The sequence below is a fragment of the Ursus arctos genome, unplaced genomic scaffold (assembly GCF_023065955.2).
Source record: "Ursus arctos isolate Adak ecotype North America unplaced genomic scaffold, UrsArc2.0 scaffold_25, whole genome shotgun sequence".
NCBI classification, from domain to species: domain Eukaryota; kingdom Metazoa; phylum Chordata; class Mammalia; order Carnivora; family Ursidae; genus Ursus; species Ursus arctos.
In genome coordinates this window covers 23005014-23027989 of record NW_026622930.1, presented here as the reverse complement: position 1 = coordinate 23027989, position 22976 = coordinate 23005014, and the positions used below count along the sequence as shown (strand labels likewise).

Genomic DNA, 22976 nt, shown 5'->3' with positions numbered 1-22976 from the left:
CTGAGAAATAGAGATGAGTGGGAGTAGATCCTTGCTGTGCTCGCCATGTTCTGAGAAACAGGCAAAAAGTAACTCCGTTTGATTAGATGATTGTACTTGTAATTTTTTGAAGCTGCCCAGTAGTTGAGCCACCTTTCTGTGTTTGTGGAGTTCACCTGCGTGATTCTGAAAGGAAGACAGGACCCTCATTTTATTACTGAAGCCCAAAAGCCTAGCCTCACTTTCCCTAGCCTTAGAGAAACCACAGAGCCTAAGAGTTCACACTGCTGAGGGCAGGGGTTGGGGGTGTGGGCAGCAGCCCATCTGGGGCCCAGTGATGGCGGTGCCAGGAGCCAGGGACTCCGTCAGGCTATCCCTGGGACGTCACCCTTGCTATTGGCAGCTTTCTGGCATTTCTGCTCGTCTTCCATGTATGCTTCTCCAGCTTACCCATCACATCTTTTTCCACCTTGCCCAGAAGTGATGGTTTTTAGAGCAGTAAAGTGACACATCACAAACTTTGAAAGAAAACTGGCCGCCGTCTGGGGTATGGATTAGAAGAGGATGACCCAAGGCAGGGAGACCAATGAGGAGGTGTTATCTGAGGAATTGAGGATAGAGCTGAGAGGACAGAGGAGGAAATAATTTAGGAGATAAAACTGACCAAGTATGATGATTGGGGGCCTGATTTTATCTTTGAACTTAGAAGACAAAACCAAACTTTCAGTTTTATGTGCAGCATTAGTTGCCTTTGGGGTAAGTCTCCATTTTGTTGGCAATGTAGATACCCCCAAATTGGCGGAGAAACAAGATGAGAGGTTTTTGAATAGGACTGTGTTGGGAGTGCAGCCTGGCTATGGTTTTCTCCATTTCAAGTGTTTCCAGCTCTGCAAACGTTGAGCGTTTACTAGACGTTGGACACTGATAGTTGTGTAAGAATACCATTTCTTTTGATTTTGTTGTTGGAAAGAGGTAGAGATACAGAGGGGAAGATCCCGCATGATCTTGTACAAACACACAATTATATAATGCAGAGTGCATCTTGGCCTTGAGATTCCTCAGGGGCCCCAATGAACTCGGTGATAAGTCTGCTAGAGCCGGGTATATGCCGTAGGCTCCAGGCTGCTTTTATAAACCTCCTCTTTTCCTTCCTCTCACTAACAAATATCCCGCTGAGTTAGTACCTCCCCAGCCTTGGGGGTTGAGGGGTTCACAATTAAGTGTTCCTTATGCTGGATGAATTTATACACTGCCAGACCTATATGCACCTGCTCCTTGCGGTGTGTTTGTTGGGAGGCTGCCACCACTGTCATCTCTACTCTTTGAAAAAGGCTTTGGGTAAATCCAAAGCACTGGCTATTTACATAGCTAGCTCCTGCCTGCTTTTGCAAGGCTCTTTGTTCAAGTGTCAGTCCTGGTTTGTAAAACACCAACAGAGTTGGGGGGAAAGTAATTACAGTTCACATCTGGCGTTTCTACTGACACGATGCTGAGCTGCCTGACTGCACTCCTTTCCTGTCGCTTCTCTCATTCTGTCTTTTCAGTTTCAGGCTCCCTCTCCCCTGCTTCCCCCTCCATGCTCGGCTGTATGCCAGAGAGCCATGCATGTGGAAGGTGGCGGGTTTCTCATGGCCACTAGGTAGTCTGGTCTGTAGAGCCTGCCCATCTTCAGGGTGCCCGGATGCCAGGGCCCTGGCTATTTACAGAGGGAGATCTCTTGTGTGCTCCATCCCCAGAGGCCATGGTGGGCAGCCGTCTGAATCTAGATCCGAAACCAACCCTTTTCTGGATCAGAGTGCTCCAAGAGCATTAAATGATTATTTTAGACTGTGGAGACTTCCAGTCTTCCTAGAAGGCATATTGCTGCTTGGATGCTATTCTGATTTCTCTGTCTACATTTAATGATGTAATGTGTCAGGACTTGGTTATAGGCACATGTGCACCCACATCCCAAGATCATTAGTGGATACCGTTTCCCGTGGTCACAGTTCCCCTGTTGGTGGAGGGTAAGCTCGATTAGTGATTGTCTAACTTTGGAATTTCAAAATAACATATTTAAATCAATCATGGTGACCAACATGGATCACTTTTAAAGAAATAACTTCATCAACTCTTATGCTACTTATCATAAAAGACACATTTTAATTTAAAAATGTAGGGGTAGACTTTTTTTCGGTTAAAGGACAATTCTTTAACGTTGGTTTATTTTTAAAATGCCTTTTTGATAAGAAGAATGCTATTTCTTGAAACAGTAGAAATGGTTTCCTGTGGCCTACCAGCCCTCAGAAGTGGGGGAGGGACAGCAAGGGGGTGTCTTCTGTAACTTCCTGCACCATGCTGGACATCTAGCTCAAGCTACATCTCCCTCATTTTTCTGAAATTCTTTTAACCTTGGGTGCTTAGTAACTGTTTTCCGTGAATGTTCTTTTGCAGTTTGCAATTATTTTATGTTTATTCACTGAAAATGAATTTACTTATTTGAACCTTCACACACACACACACACACACACACACACTCATTCCTTATTTCTTAAATATAGAAAACACTTTTCTTTTTGATTTCTTTTTTGGTAAAAATTCATGATTTATCTTTTCTGTGATTGCTGTGATGATGTGATCATTGATAAAATGTTATTTACTGAATAATGACTTGTGCTTTTAGTATAATTAATGTTATTGATGACATGCCATTTTCATAGGAAAATGCTAGGGGAGACGGTTTGGCAGATGTATGGTAAGTTCAGTTTGGGGCATAGCAAGTTTGAAATTATGGCAGACCTTCCAGATGATGTCATATCCAAGGATTTCTTTTCTTCCCACTATATTATACACTTCTCCTCTCACAGGCTATGTGTTTTCTTCTTTGTTCCTCCCTAGCCTAGTGATGAACACATACTAGATCATGAGTAAATGCTTCTCGGTAGCTTTAGGAACTGCGTAGAAAGGGGTTGGTGAAAATTTCCAGGAAACATGGGAGTTGGGAATTGGTGATCAGTGAGTGACATGGGGCAGTCATATAACAGACACGTAGCAGGGGTGTGGAGGTGTAGTTGAGGGTTTTCAAGAGTGAACATGAAATGGGAGATGAAAAATGAGTGCCTAAATGATGCAGCTTTCTTTTTAAAAAAAAAAAAAACAAAAATTTATTTATTTATTTTAGAGAGAGAGAGAGAAGTGCGTGCACACGCTTGTTCAAGTGTATGGGTGCAGGGAGGTGAGGGGCAGAGGGAGGGGGAGAGAGAGCATCCCAAGCAGAGTCCCCGCTGAGGGCAGAACCTCATGCAGGGCTTGATCTCATGACCCTGAGACCATGACCTGAGCCGAAATCAAGAGTTAGATGCTTAACTAACTGAACCACCCAGGTCCCCCATGACGTAGTTTTCTTTTTTTTTTTTTTTTTATATTTATAATTTTTTATTATATTATGTTAGTCATACAGTACATCCCCGGTTTCCGATGTAAGGCTCGATGATTCATTAGTTGTGTATACATGATGTAGTTTTCTTAAAAAGCCCTTTTTGTCAGTCACTAATAACCTTGGGATTCAGAAAAGCAGCATATGGTTTTAATGGGATGAAATTTTTGGCTGGAACCCTTCACCTCTGGAGATTCCAAAAAGTCCATTCACGCAAAGTGATTCATTCGTTGAACAAATATTCATCAAACCCTTACTATATGCTGGGATTATTCTAGGTGCTGGGAATGTAGCAGTGGATAAGACAAAAATCCCTTCCCTCGAGAGCTTCTATTCTAATGGAGAGTGATAGACGATCTACAAAATAGGTAAATATACAGTGTTGTAGGTGGTGATGAGTGTTCTGAAGAAAAAACGAAACAGAAAGTAGACATGGGTCAGGCTGGAGCAGTGGTGGCGATTTTGGGCTTAAGTAGGATGAAGACGAAGATAGCGGTTGGCGGGCAGCCCTGGTCCTGTTCGGTTTTCCCGGGACCAATGCAAGATGTTCGGGAAGCACGAGTCTGCGGATTCTCCGAGTGCAATCTGACTTTGCATTCCAATTAACACTGACAGCCTACTGCTTTAAAATAGGAAATAAAGTGGAAGGAAAGCAAACGCTTGATAGTTGACCTGACATTCACTGTCGCAAGATTGGGAACGTACAATAAATGTCACCGATGGAGCAATATTCATGAAGTAGAAATGTCAGTTTTCAATTTGGCATGAGGATGATTTGACATGTATTTGTCGTGCACAGAATATTATCATAATTAATGCATTAATAATGCAGCTGTCCTTTTCTTCCCCATCCCAAATTAAAGAGGAGAAAATGGAGGGAGTCAGGTGAAAGAGCCGCGCTCACCCTGATCAGACTTTTCTTCCAGCATTTGTCTCTTCCTCCGCCATCTCCGTGGCGCTGGCTTCCGACTGGTATCAGTCCACATTTATCCATCTCAGTTTGTCCCTCGTGTTTCCATGAACAGCACCAGTGGCCTTGTCTGCTGAGGGCCCTCTTCCTAATTCCAGCAGTAGTTTAAAAGACAGTTCTAAAGATACACCAGTTTACTGTAGAAATGGCATATAAACGAAATCAAGAATATACAAATCTCCCATGGGCATACCACCCAGAGAAAATGACTAGTAATATTTTGGTGTTTATGTGTCAGTCTTTTTTATTTTTTATTCCAATCATACCTGTTTACGAATATGGTATCATTTTATACATAGTGTGATGATCGGTTTAGTACATGGTAAATAGTCTTTCATCTTCCCGAATGCTTTTCTATAATGTCCGACGGCTGGGGGGTGTTTCATTATACAGATGTGGCATGATCTAATTAACTAGGATCTCCTTCTTGTCATGTAAGTTTTTATATTTTTCATGTAATAAACAATGTTGTGATAAGCATACATGTAGCCAGGTCTTTGTATAGATTTATGATGATTTATTTTGGACACATTCTTAGAGTGGAGCTGATGGAAGTATTAGTTGTCTGTTGCTATGACAATGCTGCAAAACAAACAACTGTGTGGCATAAATAGTAAGCATTATTGTTCACCTGACTGGGGTCAGCTGGGGGTCAGCCAGCTGGCTCTGCTGATCTTGGCTGGGCCTGCTGTCATGTCTGAGCATTGATTGGCTGGCTGTCAGCTGATACAGGCTAGCCAGAGCTGGGGCGACAGGGGAACTTGGCTCTGTCTCTCATTCTCCAGCAGGCTGGCTCCAGTATGTTCTCATGTCATTGGCTAGAGACATGGCAAGCTTATTCTTACACATGCTTTTCAAGTCTCTGCTTGTATCACATTTACTAACACCACAAAGCAAGTCAGCTGACTAAGGCCAGGGTCAAGGGGCAGGGCATTTTGCCCTATTCACAGTTAGAGGGTACTGGAGAGTCATGTGACAGACTCAGGGATTTAGGGAAGGGTCAACAATGGGGGCCAACTTTGCCTTCTCCTTTACTGGATCAAAAGGTAATCTTATTTTTAAGGCTCATGATAGAAATTTTCAAACCGCTCTCCAGAGAGCCTGAGATGACCGCACTAGTGGTGTAAGAGACTTCCCAGTTTTCCAGTTTTCTTTATTCCTGCTGATTATGGGAGTGATTTATGACTTTTCATCATGGCTGTTTTGATTGGCATCTCTACGTGTCCCTCTAAGGCTGCACGTTTGCTCTTTGTGTTGCTTCTTTCCTTACAGAGTCCCCTGAGAGCTGCCCTGGTCTCTGGTCTCCTTATCCTCTTTGTCCTGTTCCTTCTGCCCACTTGACCTTGCACCTGTGCTGACCAGCTCTCAGCTATCTGGGATATCTGTGATCCGTAAGAGTCCTTCCCCAGCCATTCTGAGTAAGCAGGCGTTCACTACGTATCTTTTAAACTCCACCACCCACACCAACAATGGGGTAATTGTTAGTCCTCGTTATTCCTAGAATCCCAGAATTATTTAGGGCCAGAAAACAGCTAAAAATTCAATCATGTGTTTTATACAATATTGTTCCTAGGATATAGCTATGAATGTGGGTATGTGTGTGGCTGAAGACATGGCTGTAGATAAAAAATTTATCTGAAGAAAAGGCTGGAAGAAATGAGCCACTGTTAACATTTTAGCGTATCTTTGAGTAGAGGAACTATGGGTGAATGAAAAACAAAAACCTTTAACATTGTGTACAGAAACTGAGAGTCAAGAAAGTTAAATGACTCCTGTCCTACAGATAAATCATGGCAAAACCGTGAGTGCAGCCCAGTTCTGCAGCACCTGGTTTCATGTTCCCCTGAGACAATACTACTGGAACACCTCTGGACTGCAGCTGTCTTTTGTTTGTTTGTTTCCAAGCAACATTGGTGGTTTGGTTTGGCTTTGTTTGGTTTTGCAAGAGTGCTTTGCTTTTAATGCGTTCATAAGGAAATTAGAAATATTTCAGAAAATGATTGAGTCATCTAAGCCAGCTATGAGGATATGTATAAAAGTCTAGGTGCATACATTATCATGGCTTCAAAGTTTGACAAATGATTTACTTAAATAGTGGGTTTTATCTGTTAAATCACATTAGGCTCCCAAGCAGTTGTGTCCAGAGTTTGGGGCATATAATTTGTCATAGGTATTACATGGATTCTGTGTAATTATATTAATTATTTAGTATATACAAAGGTAAGCTCTTCAGATTAAGGATGGGACTGAATAAGCTTTTTAGGGACATCTAAATTGATCAGATTGATTAGATTTCTCTCTATGAGCCAATTGAGATGGGGGAGGTCACTAGGACAGAGTGTTCTTTCACAGAGAGCACCTGTACTAGAGTGATTCTGGAAAACTGAGGGTTGGTTAGGAGACCAGGGAGGGCTTCTGTCCATGGAAATGATGGGTTGGTCTGCTTGGAAAGGAGTCTTTAGTTTGATTCCTGCTTGCACTTTGTCTTATTTCCCTTTCATCTGAGTACGGTTTCTAGGATTTTCATAAAGGAAAAGAAAACTTTGGTTATTTCTCTGGAGCATAGAAATGGCTCAAATATTACTATGACAATGAGGAAGTGAGAAACGTACTTTGAAGAACCCTTGACTTGGAGAACACCAAAGAGATGTTGGTGTCTTGGGGGCATAATGTTCTGAGCCAAAGTCAAATGTTAAATGGAGGCATTCAGGGCCTAGAAACATGTTGCTATTGCTAAATTAGTACTTTTACCCACGTAGGGCTTTCTCTAAGCCTTCTTGGATCACAGAGGATACAGACACTCAGAAATGGACACAAGCCAGCGGGGACAGAGACTGGGACCTGCGGCTGTTTCATCAGGCAATAGGAGGAGGAACCTAAGCCCCTAAGAAACAAGCATCAATAGGTTCTCTTTCCTAGTGCTTCCGTGGTGTTTGGTTTCCTTTGTGCCAGTTGGCTTGCAGAGAAAGACTGCCCTGGAAACTGAGTTTTTGCTGGTGCCGGGGGAACTGCCAGCCAGTTAAAAATCGAGCCTGTCAGCCATTCAGCTGGGGACCAGGTATTCTGGGTGACCCTGGTTGTTTATACAAGGCTTCGAGCCTAATCCAATTGTCACTATTAGCCCACAATCCCACATGTACCTGGTCACGTGCTGTCTTGGCATCCACACATGCACCTGGGCTCTACCTGCTAGTGTGACTTACTTAGATGTCCTAAGGTAGTTGTTGGCTGCTTCTGGATGACAAAGTGCTCAGTTAAAGCCAGTTTAAACAATCGTGTCACTAGAACCAAATAAATAGATTTTGATAAAACTAGTTTAGTTAATATCTCCCTCAGGGTGAAGTACTGTCTTTTCCACTTTATTTCTCTGGCTAAGAAAATCACTAGCCCGGTTTCCAGCCTGTGTCCATACTCACATTTAATTGCTGGCAATTAAGACCACAGATCCACGTAGCTGTGGATTGAGATGTTTGGGGGGTGGGTTGGGTGGTAGGAGGTTAAGTAGAAAAGGAAGTGCTAGAGCCAAAGGGCAAGGGGATGAGCTGGGGGCACATGGCAGCAGGAAGAGAAAACCAGCAGTGCGGCACCTCGTCAGCCTGGTCAAGGTCATATGGTGGACCCACAAGTGTCAAGGACACGGTCTGTGCTCCATTAGCTCAATTCTTTATAACCGTGCTAATGAGGCAAAAGTAGGAGCATGAAAGCTCCCCTAAGTTGTTTGGTTTTATTAAGTCTCACAGCCATTGTGTGCACCTTTAACCTACAGATCTGGCTGGAAAATAACTATAATAGGGTGTGAGAAGGAATTGTGAATGGCAGCAGTGCACGTTTACCAGAGAGTTCTAAAGAGTCATCCCAGCTTCTTTTTTTTTTAATATTTAAAAAACATATTTTATTCATTTATTTGACAGAGAGAGCACAAGTAGGCAGAGCAGCAGGCAGAGGGAGAGGGAGAAGCAGACTCCCCGCTGAGCAGGGAGCCCGACACGGGGCTCGATCCCAGGACCTTGGGATCATGACCTGAGCTGAAGGCAACAGCTTAAGCGACTGAGCCACCCAGGCGTCCCTCATCCCAGCTTCTTAACCTCTGTGCTCATTTCCTCTTCTGGAAAATTAGTAATAGAATAATAGTATCTATCTCAGGCTTCTTGGGAAGATTAAATGAGTTAATACTAAGAAGACATTGAACACCATGCCTGGTGTATGGTAAGCGGTCTTCGCTCATTTTTGTGGCGGTTGCATTTACTAACTGCCACATTCCCATTGGACTGGCAGCTGCATCTCATCTGAGAGTCTTTGCTCTTTCAGGAATAATTCGTGGGTTGCGTCTGCTGCATAGAAGGGGCCAGGAAGCCATTGGCACCCCTGGAGCCCATGATGAGTGTTGGGTGGTGGGGACACCTTGACACGGGCTGAAATGCATCCGTTCCAGCTTGCCTGCTCTGACTGCTGTTGGCAGCCTGAAGTCAGGGGCTGTGAATCTCTCTAAGTACCAGTTTCATGACCAGCCTCAACCTACCCTTCTGCCACTGCTGCTTAGCACTCACTCTCATTTGACAGTATACTCATTTGTAGATGCGGACTCATTCCTGTCTGAAACGGTCTTTGGTTGGCTCCTGAAGGACATTCTCACTTGATCTTTGCCTTAGCTATGAGCTCCTTCCAGTGGAAGAATGACCTGTGTGTACTTGCCCTTGCTCTGTCCCTCACCATTGGAACCTGCTTTGTTCTGCGCACACGGGGACCTATCCTAGTTTGGAGCAGGTCAGGATTTATTCACCCTTGGGCTAGCCTTAGCACCCAGCACAGAGCCATGGAAGGTGTGACTATGGGAAATGTTTGTGGAAACGAATCTCAGACAGTGCTCTTCTGCCCATGTCCTTCCTTGAATCCCACCCACCATATACATGGCTCATACTGGCAGGTTGGATCACTTGGGGCCAGAGCAGGACCGAGAGTCCCAATGGGCTGTTTCACTCCCTTGGGCTGGAGTTACCTGATCCACATAGCATAAGGCTTACATCCTCAGTTCTTAAAAAAGGAAAAAGTTCTGTTTATCCTCAGCCTCTTACTAGGACATCCTCCATTACATACTCCTCCACAAACACAAGAGTAGTTGCCTCAGTTTATAAAACATCTATATGCCCGGGGCTCTGTTACACTAGGTGCGTTGCGTAAGTTTTTCATTTGATCCCATGGATTAGGAACTGTACCGCATTTGTACAATTAAAGAAACTGAGGCTTAGAGAGCTGCTTGACCAAGATCATAAACTTACTGTGTAGCATAAACTCCCGATCTAACACTGACTTGGTCTAACTGGTCTTGCTCTTGACTTCTCTACAGGTTTATAAAAATAGTCTTTTACCTATACTCAGATGTCTTTTAATTATTTTTCCTGCTTGAGCATCTGTTTTCTTCCCTGGAGCCTGGGACACTCTTGTTGACCTTGCCTGCTCTGCTCTCCGGCACTGCAGTGACTTCGTTGTGCACACGTGCACTCCTGAGAATGTACCGTTGGCTGGGTCCTGCACCCCGCATGGTAGCTTACGGGAAGCTGGTTATTCCAGAGCAGGAGGAGCTGAAGAGAAAGAGCACAATTCAGCTGCAAAGGGGCAAACACCTGTTGTGATTCATACTTGGCTCGTACCTGAGTGTGGTCCATCCCGCGACCAACCCTGGTAGGGCTTCAAAGTTCCCAGCATTAGCATCTTCTCATTAAGTTGTGTTTGTATCTTTCCATGATCCAATCTCTGTCCTCCATTAGGTGTTTATTACTTAGCACAGCATCTTTGGTATTGTTATGTCCATTATTTGAAAGGCTGAAGTGCAGAAAAGAAGTGTCCTCCGGGCAGCGAGAGATAGTACAGGGCATTTGTGGGAGAGCCCAGGACGGCTCACATCTACAGAGCTTGAGACAGACACTTCTGCATTTTGGAGATTCAGAGTGGAAGGCGCCAGGCAGGTGTGAAACCGCTGCCAGTCAGTTTGTACTGTATTTTACAAAGCACACCTGCTGCTGTGTGGTGTGTGGTCCTCCCTGTCACAGCCCCTCCCCATTCCTCTGCAGTCACTGCCCTGAGAGACAGGCAGCTGCTGATTCCTTATCTTATCATAAGGCAGCATCTCTTTTCAAATGTTTATCATCAGGAGAATAACCCCTATGCATGACGTAATAATGCATGATATGGGAGGCTCTCCATAAATTTTTGTTAAATAAATAAATAAAAATAAATGCAATGCAAAGAAGGTTTCATTTACCGCAGACACTCAGTTCTGTTCCACAGAGGTCTCAGCCATCATCAGTGTTAGGTAGCTCCTTCTAGAACATTTCCAGATACATACAGACATGGGTGGGCCAGCCCATCTTGTCTTCACCTGTGGGATTGGCTGGACATGTTGCTGAGAGCTCACTGCTGACTCTTTGGTTGCAGCCCCAGCCCTGTGGTTCTGATCAAGGCTGCCGGGGTACAGGCATGCACCCAGGGAAAGCCCTTTTCCTTTCTGTCACCTCTGGGGCCCACACGGGGCCACCAAACAGACCCATCGAATCTTGGGAGGTCAGTTCCCACAGAGGTGCAGAGCTGTAGTGTTCTCAGGGAGATGACACATCAGCATATGGGGTTAAGACTTACTCCCCTTTAAGTTTACCAAAATTTGAATACAGTTGGGGGACAGGGGAAGGGAAAGCAATGGATGATTACTTTCTTCTCTTTACATTTTCTAAACTTTTAAGAGTGATCCTATGTTTATAAAGAAAAGTTTATTTACAATGAAAAAAATCCCAGTGCGCTTAAAAAAAAAAAGTGATTACCAGTTCCTACTGAAGGGGAGTCTTAAGCTCTGAATGTATTAAATCTAATAAGGTTTTTATTGGTTACAAACAGATATAAAATCCCTTTATAAGAAACCCCAGGGGGCAGTTGCCGTTGTTGTACTCTAATAGAATTCGGTCCTAATGAGCACAGTGCTAGAAATCACAGTCTGCAGAAACTAGAAATGAAATAGAGTTGGTTCAGAGCGTCTCTGTAGTGAATGAGGGTAGGGCCTTGAAAACTCTTCTGGACTGTGATAAGCATGGTGGGTAGCAAGATCTCTGAGTGCTTTTAAAGCTGCACACGACTGCTCTTCTCCTCCTTGACGTTGATTCACGTTTTAAGAATCTGCTTCAGAGCAGTGGTTTCCACTCTCTGGTTCTTTGGGGCTGGGAGATGACTGCAGATGAACTGTGGACCCTTCCCGACATAGCACATTATCTGCCCCTAAATAATATGGTTAGCATTTATGGTACACCTGCTGTATGCCAGGCACCGTTCTTAAGAACTTTCGTGCGTTGACTCATTCAACTCAGTGACCCAGAGAAGCTGATAGCGTTTGAATCCCCTTATGGATGAGGAGACTGAGACACAGTGGAGTGAAGCGAATTGTTCAGGATTTCACTACTATGAGGAAGTGAAGTCATGGCTGAAATCCGTGCTGTCGGGCTCCAGAGCCACAGTTCTAATCACCAAACACGCTGCCTGTTAGAGGAGTACGTGATGTTTCATTTATGCGGGCCGTCTGTGTGTTGTGTGTAATATTTTTTTCCCAGTTGTTTGTAGATTCCGTTGGGTTTGATCAAATAAAAATTAATGGAAAAGTGATACTGAGTGTACATCAGCTTTTTGTCGTCAGGATTTTCTCCATTAGTAGATCTAAAATGTAATTTCTCTCCTGACCCTTCCAATCTTTCGATGTTCTATAAAGGCTATGGTCCAAAAGGCTGAAAAATCACTGCTCTCGTGGAAGGAGGTAGAAATCGAACGCCCGCCGTCCCTGCTTCTTTCCTGGCCAGCTGTCCTTTAGCTCTGCTCCCCTGTTCTCAGCCAGCATCAACAGCAGGTACTCTCATTCTTTGCGATGTGGACAGGCACCGGTGAAATAATTTGATCAGCCCTGCTTTGGGAGTCATCTGGTAAGATACAAAAGTAATTTCACAACATAACCTCCTCCTGGAGGCATTCATCGGAGGAAATTTATGTATTTTATATTCTCCGTGAGAGGCCTACCAGGCCTCCCATCAGAAGGACCCTGTTCGAGCATCCGCTCAGCTATGATCTGTGTTACTTTCATTCTGCTTCTGTGCCTCAACTTATTCATCAGGAAAATGCCTTGTCTGTTTAGGAGAGTGCTGCAGAGTTAGGTGAGATGTCGGTTCTTTGTATTTTCTGTAGTAGGTTCACGTGTTTGTTTTAAAGCATATTGAATGTCTGATCCATAACAGGCACTGCTCTAAGTTCAGGGATTCCATCAGTGAGCAAATCACACAAAGTGCCACTCCTCATGGGGCTGACATTCTGTTTAGGGAAGACACACAAAAAGGAAATAAATAGATGATCAGATAGTGATAAGTGCTATGAGGAGAAATAAGACAGGATAAGGGAAATAGGGAGCAGGATGATAAATTTGTGTAGCAGTTTAGGAAGGGACCTACTATTGAAGCTGTATGTGAGCTTATTCATGAGGATGTCAGAGAATGAGCCTGAAAGCTATCTGGGGAGGTGGTGTCAGCCAGTGCAAAGGCCCCGAGGAGGGGATGTGGCTGGTGAATTGGAGGCATAGGAAGGGGCCTGTGGGACTGGGGCAGAGGGAGGAAGGCTGAGAGAAGAGATGGTTAGAGCTCTGAAGGGGCTGGATAGCAGAGGGTGGGTCTGGGAGTGAGCTGGAGCCATGGATGGATTTCGCAGAGCAATCTTTCTGCTCTAATTTCTACTGTAAAAGGCTGATCACTCTTGCCATGTGTGGAGGATAGACATTTAGGGGACAAGGAGTGGGAGAGAGGAAGGAGAGGGGTTAGGATACTTTTGTCACAATCCAGGTTAGTGATGACGCTGACTAGCATCATGACCGGTGTTAGTGTTGGAAGAGGCGGGGGAGGAGGTCTGATTCTAGGTTTGTTCTGAGGATAAGACTGATAGAGGCAAAGTTGGCACCAAACACGTTGTCAGGGTTTTTGCCCTGAGCACCTGGAGTGATGTGTTATTTCCTGAGATGGAAAAAGCTGAGAGAGAAGAAGCAGGTTGGCGAGGAGGGTTGAATTTAGGGCTTCGGCTTTGGACTTGCTGAGTTCTGGTGTCTGTGGGATACCCGAGTGGAGACATGAAAGAGGGGGCTGAGTCTAGGGGGAGGCTAAGAGTCGGAGTTAAGAGTTTGGGAGTCATCAGCACGTTCCTGTTAGTTAGAGGCCTGAGGCTGGAGGGCATCACAGAGACATGAATGTAGCTGGTGGAAAGATTGAAGGGCTGATCCAGGGGAAGGGTGCGGGGACCTGTTGTTTAGAGTAGGGGTTGGCAGACAGCAGCTGGATTGTTACCTCTCCTGTGTATAAGGTTTTATTGGAATACGGCCATTTGCATTCCTTTATCTGTCGTCTATGGCTGCTTCGGAGCTATGACAGCAGAGCTGAGTTCTTGTGACAAAGACTCACAGCCTGCCAAACCAACAAAATTTACTGTCTGGCTTTTTACAAAGTTTCTTGACCTGGATTAGAGATCATGGGGATGAGGGGGCGTCCAGTCAAGAAGACTAAGGAGGAATAGCCAGAGAGGAGGGAGGGACCCCAGGAGTTCTGCTCGATAGGCCAGGTGGTGTAAGAATTTCAATCAACAGCACTAGAATCTGTGACACTGGGCAGGTTACTTGGGCTCTGACGGTAGTAGCTCAGGTGTATGAGGACAAAATGAGACAGGTGAAATACTCACACCTGTGCCTGGTGCGTAGCAAGTGCCAGGAAATGTTCTTATAGCACCTGCTTCTGCATGCTTAGCCTGCGGTCCTCAGCCTCAACTCTATGTTAGACTAGCCTCAGGATGTTTGATGACAAGCCCCCACCACCCTTGAGTAAGTCCCAGACCTTTCCCAGGGCCCCAAGGAAGAAGGAGGAAGGTGAGCTGGACCCCCTGCCCTGACCCTGTATACCCTGCCCCCCAGGGGACCTTGAAGGAGTGCCCTTATCCTCCAGCATCTGCTTTACCTGCTATCTTTGACAGTCTTTACTGAAAGCTTTTGAGCAAATGGCAAATCCATCTCTAGCTGATCACCAATGTCAACACGTTCCTTGTATCAGAGTTTGGTAGGCTCCTGCACGACTGTGCCTTTAACAACACTGGCTGGCATGGCTCACTGGGGGAGTCTGTATTCTGCTCCTCATGCAGGAGAAGGGTCTTGATATCCCACCTAGGCCTGGGACATTTTGCCTCAGGAAGAGCCCCAGATCGGCAGCTTGAAGAGGGGGTGAAATTCCTTCAGGGATCCCTTAAAGATCCTGGCTCCAAGGCTTGGAAAGAAATACCTTGCATCCGTGCCCTGTTTTGGCATTCAGTGTGCCAGCTTCTCCCCTGGTCTCCTCTGGATGAAGAGTCAAGGGAGCCCGTAGGCGTGTTTGTCCTTTTGAGAAGGTCATAAAGGAGAATTTGGCCTTTTCCACTCATTCTTCTGTCTATTATCAGTCCCCTTCTTTCTGTTACTGCTAATTCTCCTGGTTAGTCTCTACAGCAGTGGCTCCCGAAGTGTGATCTGTGGATCAACAGCATCACCTGGAAGTTTGTTAGAGACACCATCCCCGGACCATGGAGTCAGCATCTTTTGATGTATGACCTTTAGCAAGTGAGCTAACCTCTCTAAAATGAGGTTTCCCTCTGTGGAATATTGGAATAATGCTAGCACAGGATTGTTGCAAAGATTCAATGGACTGAGCAATCCACTGAGTTTAACGGGTCTGCCAGGTGATTCAGATCATGCTAAAGTTTGAGAACTACTCCTGTAAAGACTCTTCTAAAAGATCCCCATTTTTGGACAATGAGAGAGGTTTCTGCTGAGAGTATTTTTCAGGTATTATCTGTTTATCCATCTCAAATTATTTTAAATCTGAGCTAATGTGCCAGTCATCTTTCCAAAATGAACACATTCTTATTTTCTTAAACATTTTGTAAGGTATCAGTCATAGTTTAGCTTTTTCTTAAAGACGCGGGACATAATCCACATATGCAATTGTTGCTATGTTGGATATAGGGCTTTTGTCATCCTACTTCGGTGTTTTTGAATTCTTTACCAGCTTTTTAGTGTTCAAAAAAAAATTTTTTTTTTTTGTTGTCGCTTTCATCTTCATTTCTGGGTGTCAGCTGTTATTACCATAGGTACCCCTAGTATGAACCTCATCACTTTCTAATTTTTTATTTTGAAATTAATTTTGTACGGGACTGACAGAACCAAGATGATTAATATGCACATAAAGCAAGAGTAAATAAGTGAAAACCTGAAAGTAGGTAACTAAACGAGCTGAATTTTTTTAAGTATAAGCTTCTGTACCTGAATTTTACAGGATAAAATTTGGGTTCTTGTGTGTGTCTGTCTACTTCTGATTGTGTTCTCAGTAGTTGTTTTGAGTAACTGAAAAATTGTTGTGCAGGACTCAAAAGTCAATACTTGTGAATGTGTCCCCTCGTCATGTTACACTTTTCTATCTTCTGCATATCTTGCTCCCTTGGTTATTGACATGTTATTTTCCAGACGCTCTCATAACATACCGCACATTCTTGTGTAAAGGACTGCTCTTGGGACTAAAAGATAACGGCTAAATGTGAGGTGCCCCCTCTTTCACTCCCCTCTTTCTTCTTGGATGTTTTCCACTGCTCCCTCATGCAGCCTGGGGGAGAGTACGGAGTGGAAACTTCTGGATTCTAGAGTGAGTTCTGCTGTTCAGTAACTGTGTGGGATTAAGCAAATCGCTGGGCTTCTCTGGGCCTGGAGCTGCACCGTGGTACTGCCTGCTCCTTCTTCCTGCCGCCATGTGGCAAGAGCCCAGATAAATAGGCAGGTGGAAACACACACCGTCCCTGGGGAAGCATCACCGTTCTTCAAGGCTTTTGGCTTCCTGTAGGCCTAAAGGTTCCCTCTTCGGTATCTCTCTGCCCCATCTCCAGCTGCCTTGGCTCAGAGACTTCGGGACTGTGGTATATTTTCTATCATGCTTCAGAGCGTGCCTAGGCAACACAGACATAAAATGAAGCCATAAGAGAGAGCTGATATTCACCATAGAAAATGTTGGCGGGAAAGGCAAAAATACTCAATGACAACTCCACAAATAACCCTTATTATGGCTGTGGAAGGCACGGTAGTGTGTGTAATATGGTGTTTTGGCTGTTCTCACTGCTTAGGAATCTGGTGCATTCTGAGATGTGGGGTAGGCCAAGTATTTAGACAACGTGCCTGCCTGGCACCTGCAGATTCCCAGAAGGACTGGGGTCTCTAGATAGAGGGCTGCTGCCAGGATCCTCGGTTAGGCAGGGGCATATCTCCCACTGGTTAAGGCCATTCTGGACCTTGGTGAGAACAAGATGAAGGAGGCCCTGAGAAGCCCACCACCACTGAGATCCAAAGGGATATCCACTCTCCTAAGCAGTCTACTCCCTTCATTTGAGTGTATGTATGCGCCTTCTCCCCAGAGAGCATGCTGACCTCTACTGCTCCTGAAGGACATGGAAGAAGATTTTCAAGCACTTCTTCCCTCCTGCAGGGAGCTTCTGGAAGGGTTGATGCTGTAATGTATTTTTCAATCACCTGGGGATCCGTAAATTCTGAGTCAGTAGGTCTGGGTGAGCCCAAGGCTGTTTCTCACCAGCTTCCAGGCACTGTTGATGCTACTGGTCTGTGGACCATGTTTTGGGTAGCAAGATGGTAGTGGGCACTGGAGGAAGAAGTAGACCTGAATTTCAGCTATACATGGCCCTGGGCAAGTTGCTGGCTCTCTGAGACCCACAGCTTCCTCTATGGCAGCAAACAAGGGAAATGGGCTAGACTCTGTTCACTATGATGGGAGTTCCAGGGAGCTTACACCTCTACCTTGTTCTTCCTCTTGGGGGCCTGTTAGCCCTGGAGGTTGTGCCCGGTGGTCCTGCAACATGGGGATTTGCTTGCTTCATTCACTATGTGTGGATGACCAGCCTCTGCCCACTGCATTTAAGATCGATACCCGGTTCTATTGTTCAGTTATTTGAAAGAAAAAGAAGAAAGCAGTTCAATGACCGCCTGCCCCATCTCCATTCCTTTAATTGTTCAGAAGGGACTCTCCCCTCTCCCCTTATTATATGTTTAGATTCATAGTCTGTCCTTTCTGTCTAGGAAGCTGGCTCACTGGGCCACCCTAAAAGAATGCTCAAGCCTCAGACCTCAAAATCTGTTTCTCTGAAACGAGATGTCCAGTGTGTTCACTACAACAATAGCTGCCAGGCCTATTACAGTTATGTAATAGGTTTCTTTTTTTAACCAGGTTTTGAAAATGTGTGCATTATCCTTTAGGTAATAAATGAAATAAAAAAGGCTGAAAATAAATCGGCTTTGCAAAGTGGGGCTGAAGCTTTTCTACTAACTGCACCTTCTCTCTCTCTCTCTCTCTCTCTCTCTCTCTTTTTGGTTCTTGTTGCTTTTTAAGGAACTGATGGCAAGTGATTTCTTTTTAACCCTTTTTAAGGGCCCAGCTTATCTTTCACTATTGGCTTTTGAGACCTTGGCGTGATGCAGAAGAGGCCCCCAGACAGTTGTGAGAATGGAGTGGGGAGGTGATTCCAGAAAACATTGTTAAGTGTTCTCTGACATGGAGTGGCTTCTGCTTCCCAAGGCTCCTTCCCCGCCCTGCTTCCTCCACACAGTATCACTGTTACGATGGTTGTAGTAAGGAAAAACATGTCTTCTTGGCCCGCGGGTCACCTGAGAGCTGAAAGGTGGTAGAATATCTGACGGTCAGGAGCACAACACCAGGATCAACTTCCCTTTGACCCTCTGAGGCTCCTTCCTCTCCACCTCCATAAAATTTCATTAGCACTTTGCATATAGCAAGCAGATTGACTTACAGGTTATATAGTCTGCTCTGTGTGCAACAGGCCTACTAGTGCTCTACTGTAATTGAACTGTTTCTCCGATGAATGTGTTTATAGGACCCCCCTTCTGGGCAGAGTGTATGACAACTGGGGATTCGATAACTGGACAAAATGGCATCTGAACTCAGAATCCCTCTACCCAGGGAGGGGCCGATGGAGTCACAGCAGTTAATCTAGAGGAGGACCCATGTGCTCTGCTGCTGGAGAAGCTTTCTTGGCTTGCACAGTGAAAAGGGAAACCACCGTGGGGGGTGGACGTCTGACGTTGCTGACGTTGGTGGCAAGCGACCCCCCCCCCTTATTTGTGCACATAGACATTGAATGGAGATTGTCTTGAATCATCTGATTTCACTCCTCATTAGTATTTCTCCTCTGTGTTCCCTGACCACACTTTCCTCCTTGGTGTATGGAAAGCTATTAACAGTACACACACGTGGCACATCTGTGGAGCCATTATTGCTGCTGGATAGCCGTGTTTGTGTAAAATATTGAACACCCCGTGAAGATTTATAATGGTTTCCCACCTGCCCCCTCGACTCCCCCCTCTTCCCTTTTCTCTATTTAAAGATATATTAACCTTTCTGGTTGTATCTGGAGGAAAAGTACCTTTGAAGTGAGGCTGCATGAAGATAAAAATACCTATGTCTGAAGGTTCCCCACTAGAATGAGCTTGGAGGCCTTCTAGGAAGCAGGAGGGTTGACTGAGGCGTGAGGGTAGCATGGCTTCCCTGGAGGGTGGTGGGCCGGCCTCAGTATCTGTCTGGTATCTGTCCCCACTGTGAGTCAGGTCTCACTACTCTAGACTTAGGGGCACACACTTATCCAGTGCTTATGATACTTTGCTAACGCCTTTCTCAAGATCTGTACAGGGTCTTACCCCTCACTTTAACAACTTGAGTGTGTCTTGGTTCTAAGGGACGCTCTGATTTCCTCAAGTATTAGTTTCTGCTCTTCTGTTTTGTCAGCAGACTTGCCAGTGGCTGTAGTTTGGTCGTGGGTTCTGTGAGTCAGGGCTTGAGGCAGGAGGTGGCAAAACAGTCCTCCTCACTCAGTACCGAGCGGGCAGGGGTGCAGTTTCCAGGGGTTTCACAAACCACTGATCTCATCAGAGAGCTTTGCTTCCTCTGTGCTTGCTGAACTGACTGTTGCCACCTCTGCCCAATACTCTTGTCCCACCCCCATCCCGCATGCAGAATATTGCATTCCTGTGATACTGACCTCATGTGCACGATACTGGAGGGCCTGGAGGGAAGAGGCTGCTGGTGCCTGTGGCCCCAATGGCCACCTCTCTCCTTCTACCACCTCCCTATACCCCCCCTCCCCAGGCCCTGGGCACACAATGCGCAGCGTGCTCTAAGAGCAGAGAGCGACATGAGGCAATGTCTGTGGCAAAGGGGAGAATGTGTGCTGAGCCTCGGCAGGTGCCGATTGGCTAGCAGTGAGGTAATGCAGTGCAGTCTAAATGTGGAAGCAGCCATACCAGTACTAAGGGCGTGCCTCCTCAGCAAGCTGAGTCGCCCGCCAGCCATCTGAAGGACAAGGTCTCCGAGGGCTTCTGCTGACCTTGTGTGGCTGGCTGGCTCACAGGGCAGGGTCTGGTGGTGGAGACCAGATGGCAGGCTCTGTGTTGTCATTAGTGTTCCCTACTCCTAAACCCACTGCTGTTCTGACCTGTGCTTTCAAATAGGGATCTCTTGGAGGGCAGAAGAGCTTGAAAATGAGGGTCTGGGCTTACCCAGATAATGATGAATGGCAGTTGAAGATTGGGATGGTTTCCATTGGTTTAACTCCTTTAACGATGTGGACCACCTCAGCATCCTCCTTCCTGTGTAAAATTCCAGCTCCATGAATGGGCCAGAGTCTATACCCAATCTCCTCATTCCTTCCTACTACTACTTCCTACTACTTAGTGCCAGTGGCATTTTTAGCCATAAAGAACTGAAGATTCAGGAGGACACTGCAGGCTATACTTCTCTTTAAAAAGACACCTTGGAGGGTGATGCCACCAAAATGGCGATACGGGGTGTCTCTACATCACTCTCCCTTATAAGAATGACATCTATTTAAGAACGCGATCCACTGAGAGAATCCTAGAACATGGCAGTAAGGCTGAACCAACCTGCTGCATCCTAGAGGCCAAGACAGACTGTATTAGAAGGGTGAAAAAAGGTGGTGACATGTTGACCATGTTGTCCCTTCCCCAGGACAGTGCAGCGCCATACATAGAGGTCCCCCCTGAGCCTCCAGTTCCTCCAGTGGGAAAGAGAACCAGTCTTCCCCAGCATCTTGGGTTGCTCTGTGGGAGACCCTATCCCAATCTCGCACCATGGGGATTACAGGGAAATCTGCAGGACCTGACCACTGGGATTCTGACTGTGATGGAGAAAGAGGAGAGGAAATTACAACAACTGGCACAAGGATCTTGGCAGACTGAGTCCATTCCTCCAGTGACCCAAGTGGTAATCCAACCATTGGCTTTGCTAATCTGCCGAACCAGGTGGGGGGCACACTCTGACCTGGGAACTCAGGGTGCAGTTCCACCTGATTTGATTCCTTAAACAAGGGGTTTTGCTGGCTGTAGAGTCTGGTTTGCCCATGCCCAGGCAAGGTGCTAAATCACAGCCTCACCCATTATGGAGAGTGCCTTCATGCCCCATCTGACCAGGAGGTCTAGTGACAACTCCTGGAAGCTTTGCAGCCCAGTGGTACTCAAGCAGAGAGGCAGGCAGGCAAGGTTAATGGCCCCTAGAGCTAAACCAGTACTGAGTCTGGAAGCCTTCCTTGATATGCCTAGGTAAGGGGATTAATTCATAGCCAAGGCTGAGGGTAGCTTCTGGCTCCTCTGAACCAGAGAGCCAGTTTGGGAAATTGAGAGTAGATTGGAGTGGCCTCTTTCCCTCCTTCCTAGGAAAGGGGGCTGTGAGACATAGCCTCATCTTCTGTGGAGAGTGTCTTCCAGCCCTGTTTCACCAGAAAGGCTGGCGACATCTCCTGGAAGCTGTGCGGCTCAGTGGCATTCAAGCTGAGAGAAGGGCAGACAGAGCCAGTAGTTTGCAGAGCAAAGCCAGTGGCCCTGGTCAGTCAGGGAACTTGGGAGTGCAGGTTGGCTTGAGTTAAGACAACAAAGAGCTTTACCAGTTTTAGAACTGCTTCTCCTGCTGCACTGAGGTAGGGAATCTAATTCATAGCTTTGCTCATTGCTGAATACGGCCTTCAGCCTGTCTACCAAGGTAACTTAACCAGAGCACACGGGAAGCTGCAGAGCCCATCCAGCAGCCCTAGGTACAGTGGCACTTGAACAGAGAGCACAGCCCATGGCGTCCCCCATCTGTAGAGCAAAACCAGTGGCATCATGTAATCAGGGAATTCATTGCACATTCAGACCTGATTTGGCTCTCCAGATGAGCTGGACAGGCCCTGGGCCTGCTGCCCTGCCAGAGCAGGGAAGCTAATTTATTAGCCCCAACTGCTATGTAATATAGTAGTCCTGACTATCTAGTGAGCTTGACCAGAGAATCTAGGCAACTGTGGAGCCCATCCTACAACCCCACTTGGGTAGGGAACTGAGCCAGCAGTCTTATCTATTTTTAGCCAGTAACCTCCCCTTTCCCACCCATCCCTGTCCTCAGAGCTTGAATGGTTGCCTTGCCCAAAATTAGAACATAAGAGCAGGCCCCACCTGTCCAAAGGCATTACCAGCAGACACACCTGGAAACCCAAAGTGAGCTGACTGATGAGGAACTGTCTCTATCAAAATGAACCTATAAAGCCTGGAAGTTGAGCTCCATTAAATTCATAGATACCAATGTAAGGAATCAAGAGTTATGAAAAATCAGGGAAATATGAGGTGATAGTTTCACCATCAAAGGAAACTAATAAGGGTCCAATAGCTGACCCTATAGAAATGGAGATTTGTGAACTGTCAGACAAAGAATTCAAAGTAATCTTTTTATGGAAGTTTAGTGAACTATAAGAAAACACAGAACACTAAATTAGGAAGATAATAGAGGAAAACAAAACAAGAAGGAAATAACAGCCATCAAAAATAAAACTGGGGTGCCTGGGTGGCTCAGTTGGTTAGGTGGCCTACTCTTGATTTTGACTCAGGTCATGATCTTAGTGTGCTGGGATCGGGCCCCACAGCAGCCTCTTTGCTCAGTGGGGAGTCTGCTGGAGATTCTCTCTCTGCCCCTCCCCCTGCTCATGCTCTCTCTAAAATAAATGAATAAATCTTAAAAAAACAAACAGAAATCTTAAGATTTGAAAAATAGAATAACGAGCTGAAGAATTCAGTAGAAAGTTTCAAAAGTAGACTTGACCACACAGAAAGAATCAGCAGCCTGGAGCAACATGGAAATTACCCAGTCAGAGGAGAAAAGGAAAACAAAAATAAAAAAGAGTGAACAAAGCCTATGGGATTATGGGACAAAATGAAAAGGAACAATATTTGCATTATGGAAATTCCAGAAGGAAAAGAGAAAGGGGCAGAAATATATTTAAAGCAATAATGGCTGAAAACTTCCTAAACCTGGGGAGAGAAATGGACAATGAGATCTGTGAGGCCCAAAACACCCTACTAGGTTTAACCCAAATAGGGCTTATACCAAGACACATTATAACTAAATTGTTAAAAGTAAAGGACAGAAAGAATTTTAAGAGCAGTAAGAGAAAAGAGAGAAGTTACATACAAGGTAAATCCCA

The 22976-nt window shown here is 45.6% G+C and overlaps 1 protein-coding gene across 12 annotated transcripts in view; it reads left to right on the top strand.

Annotated features, from left to right (window-relative positions):
- The window catches only part of NRXN3 (neurexin 3), a 1447961-nt gene that overhangs the window by 298605 nt on the left and 1126380 nt on the right, over nucleotides 1-22976 (top strand). Inside the window, exons 5-6 of one of the 12 annotated variants that reach the window (XM_057318696.1) lie at nucleotides 13259-13281; nucleotides 19790-19816. The exons of the other annotated variants lie outside the window; for them this stretch is intronic. Coding sequence (XP_057174679.1) covers nucleotides 13259-13281; nucleotides 19790-19816 — 50 coding nt within the window. The remainder of the gene's footprint in view (nucleotides 1-13258; nucleotides 13282-19789; nucleotides 19817-22976) is intronic. 12 annotated transcript variants of the gene reach the window in all.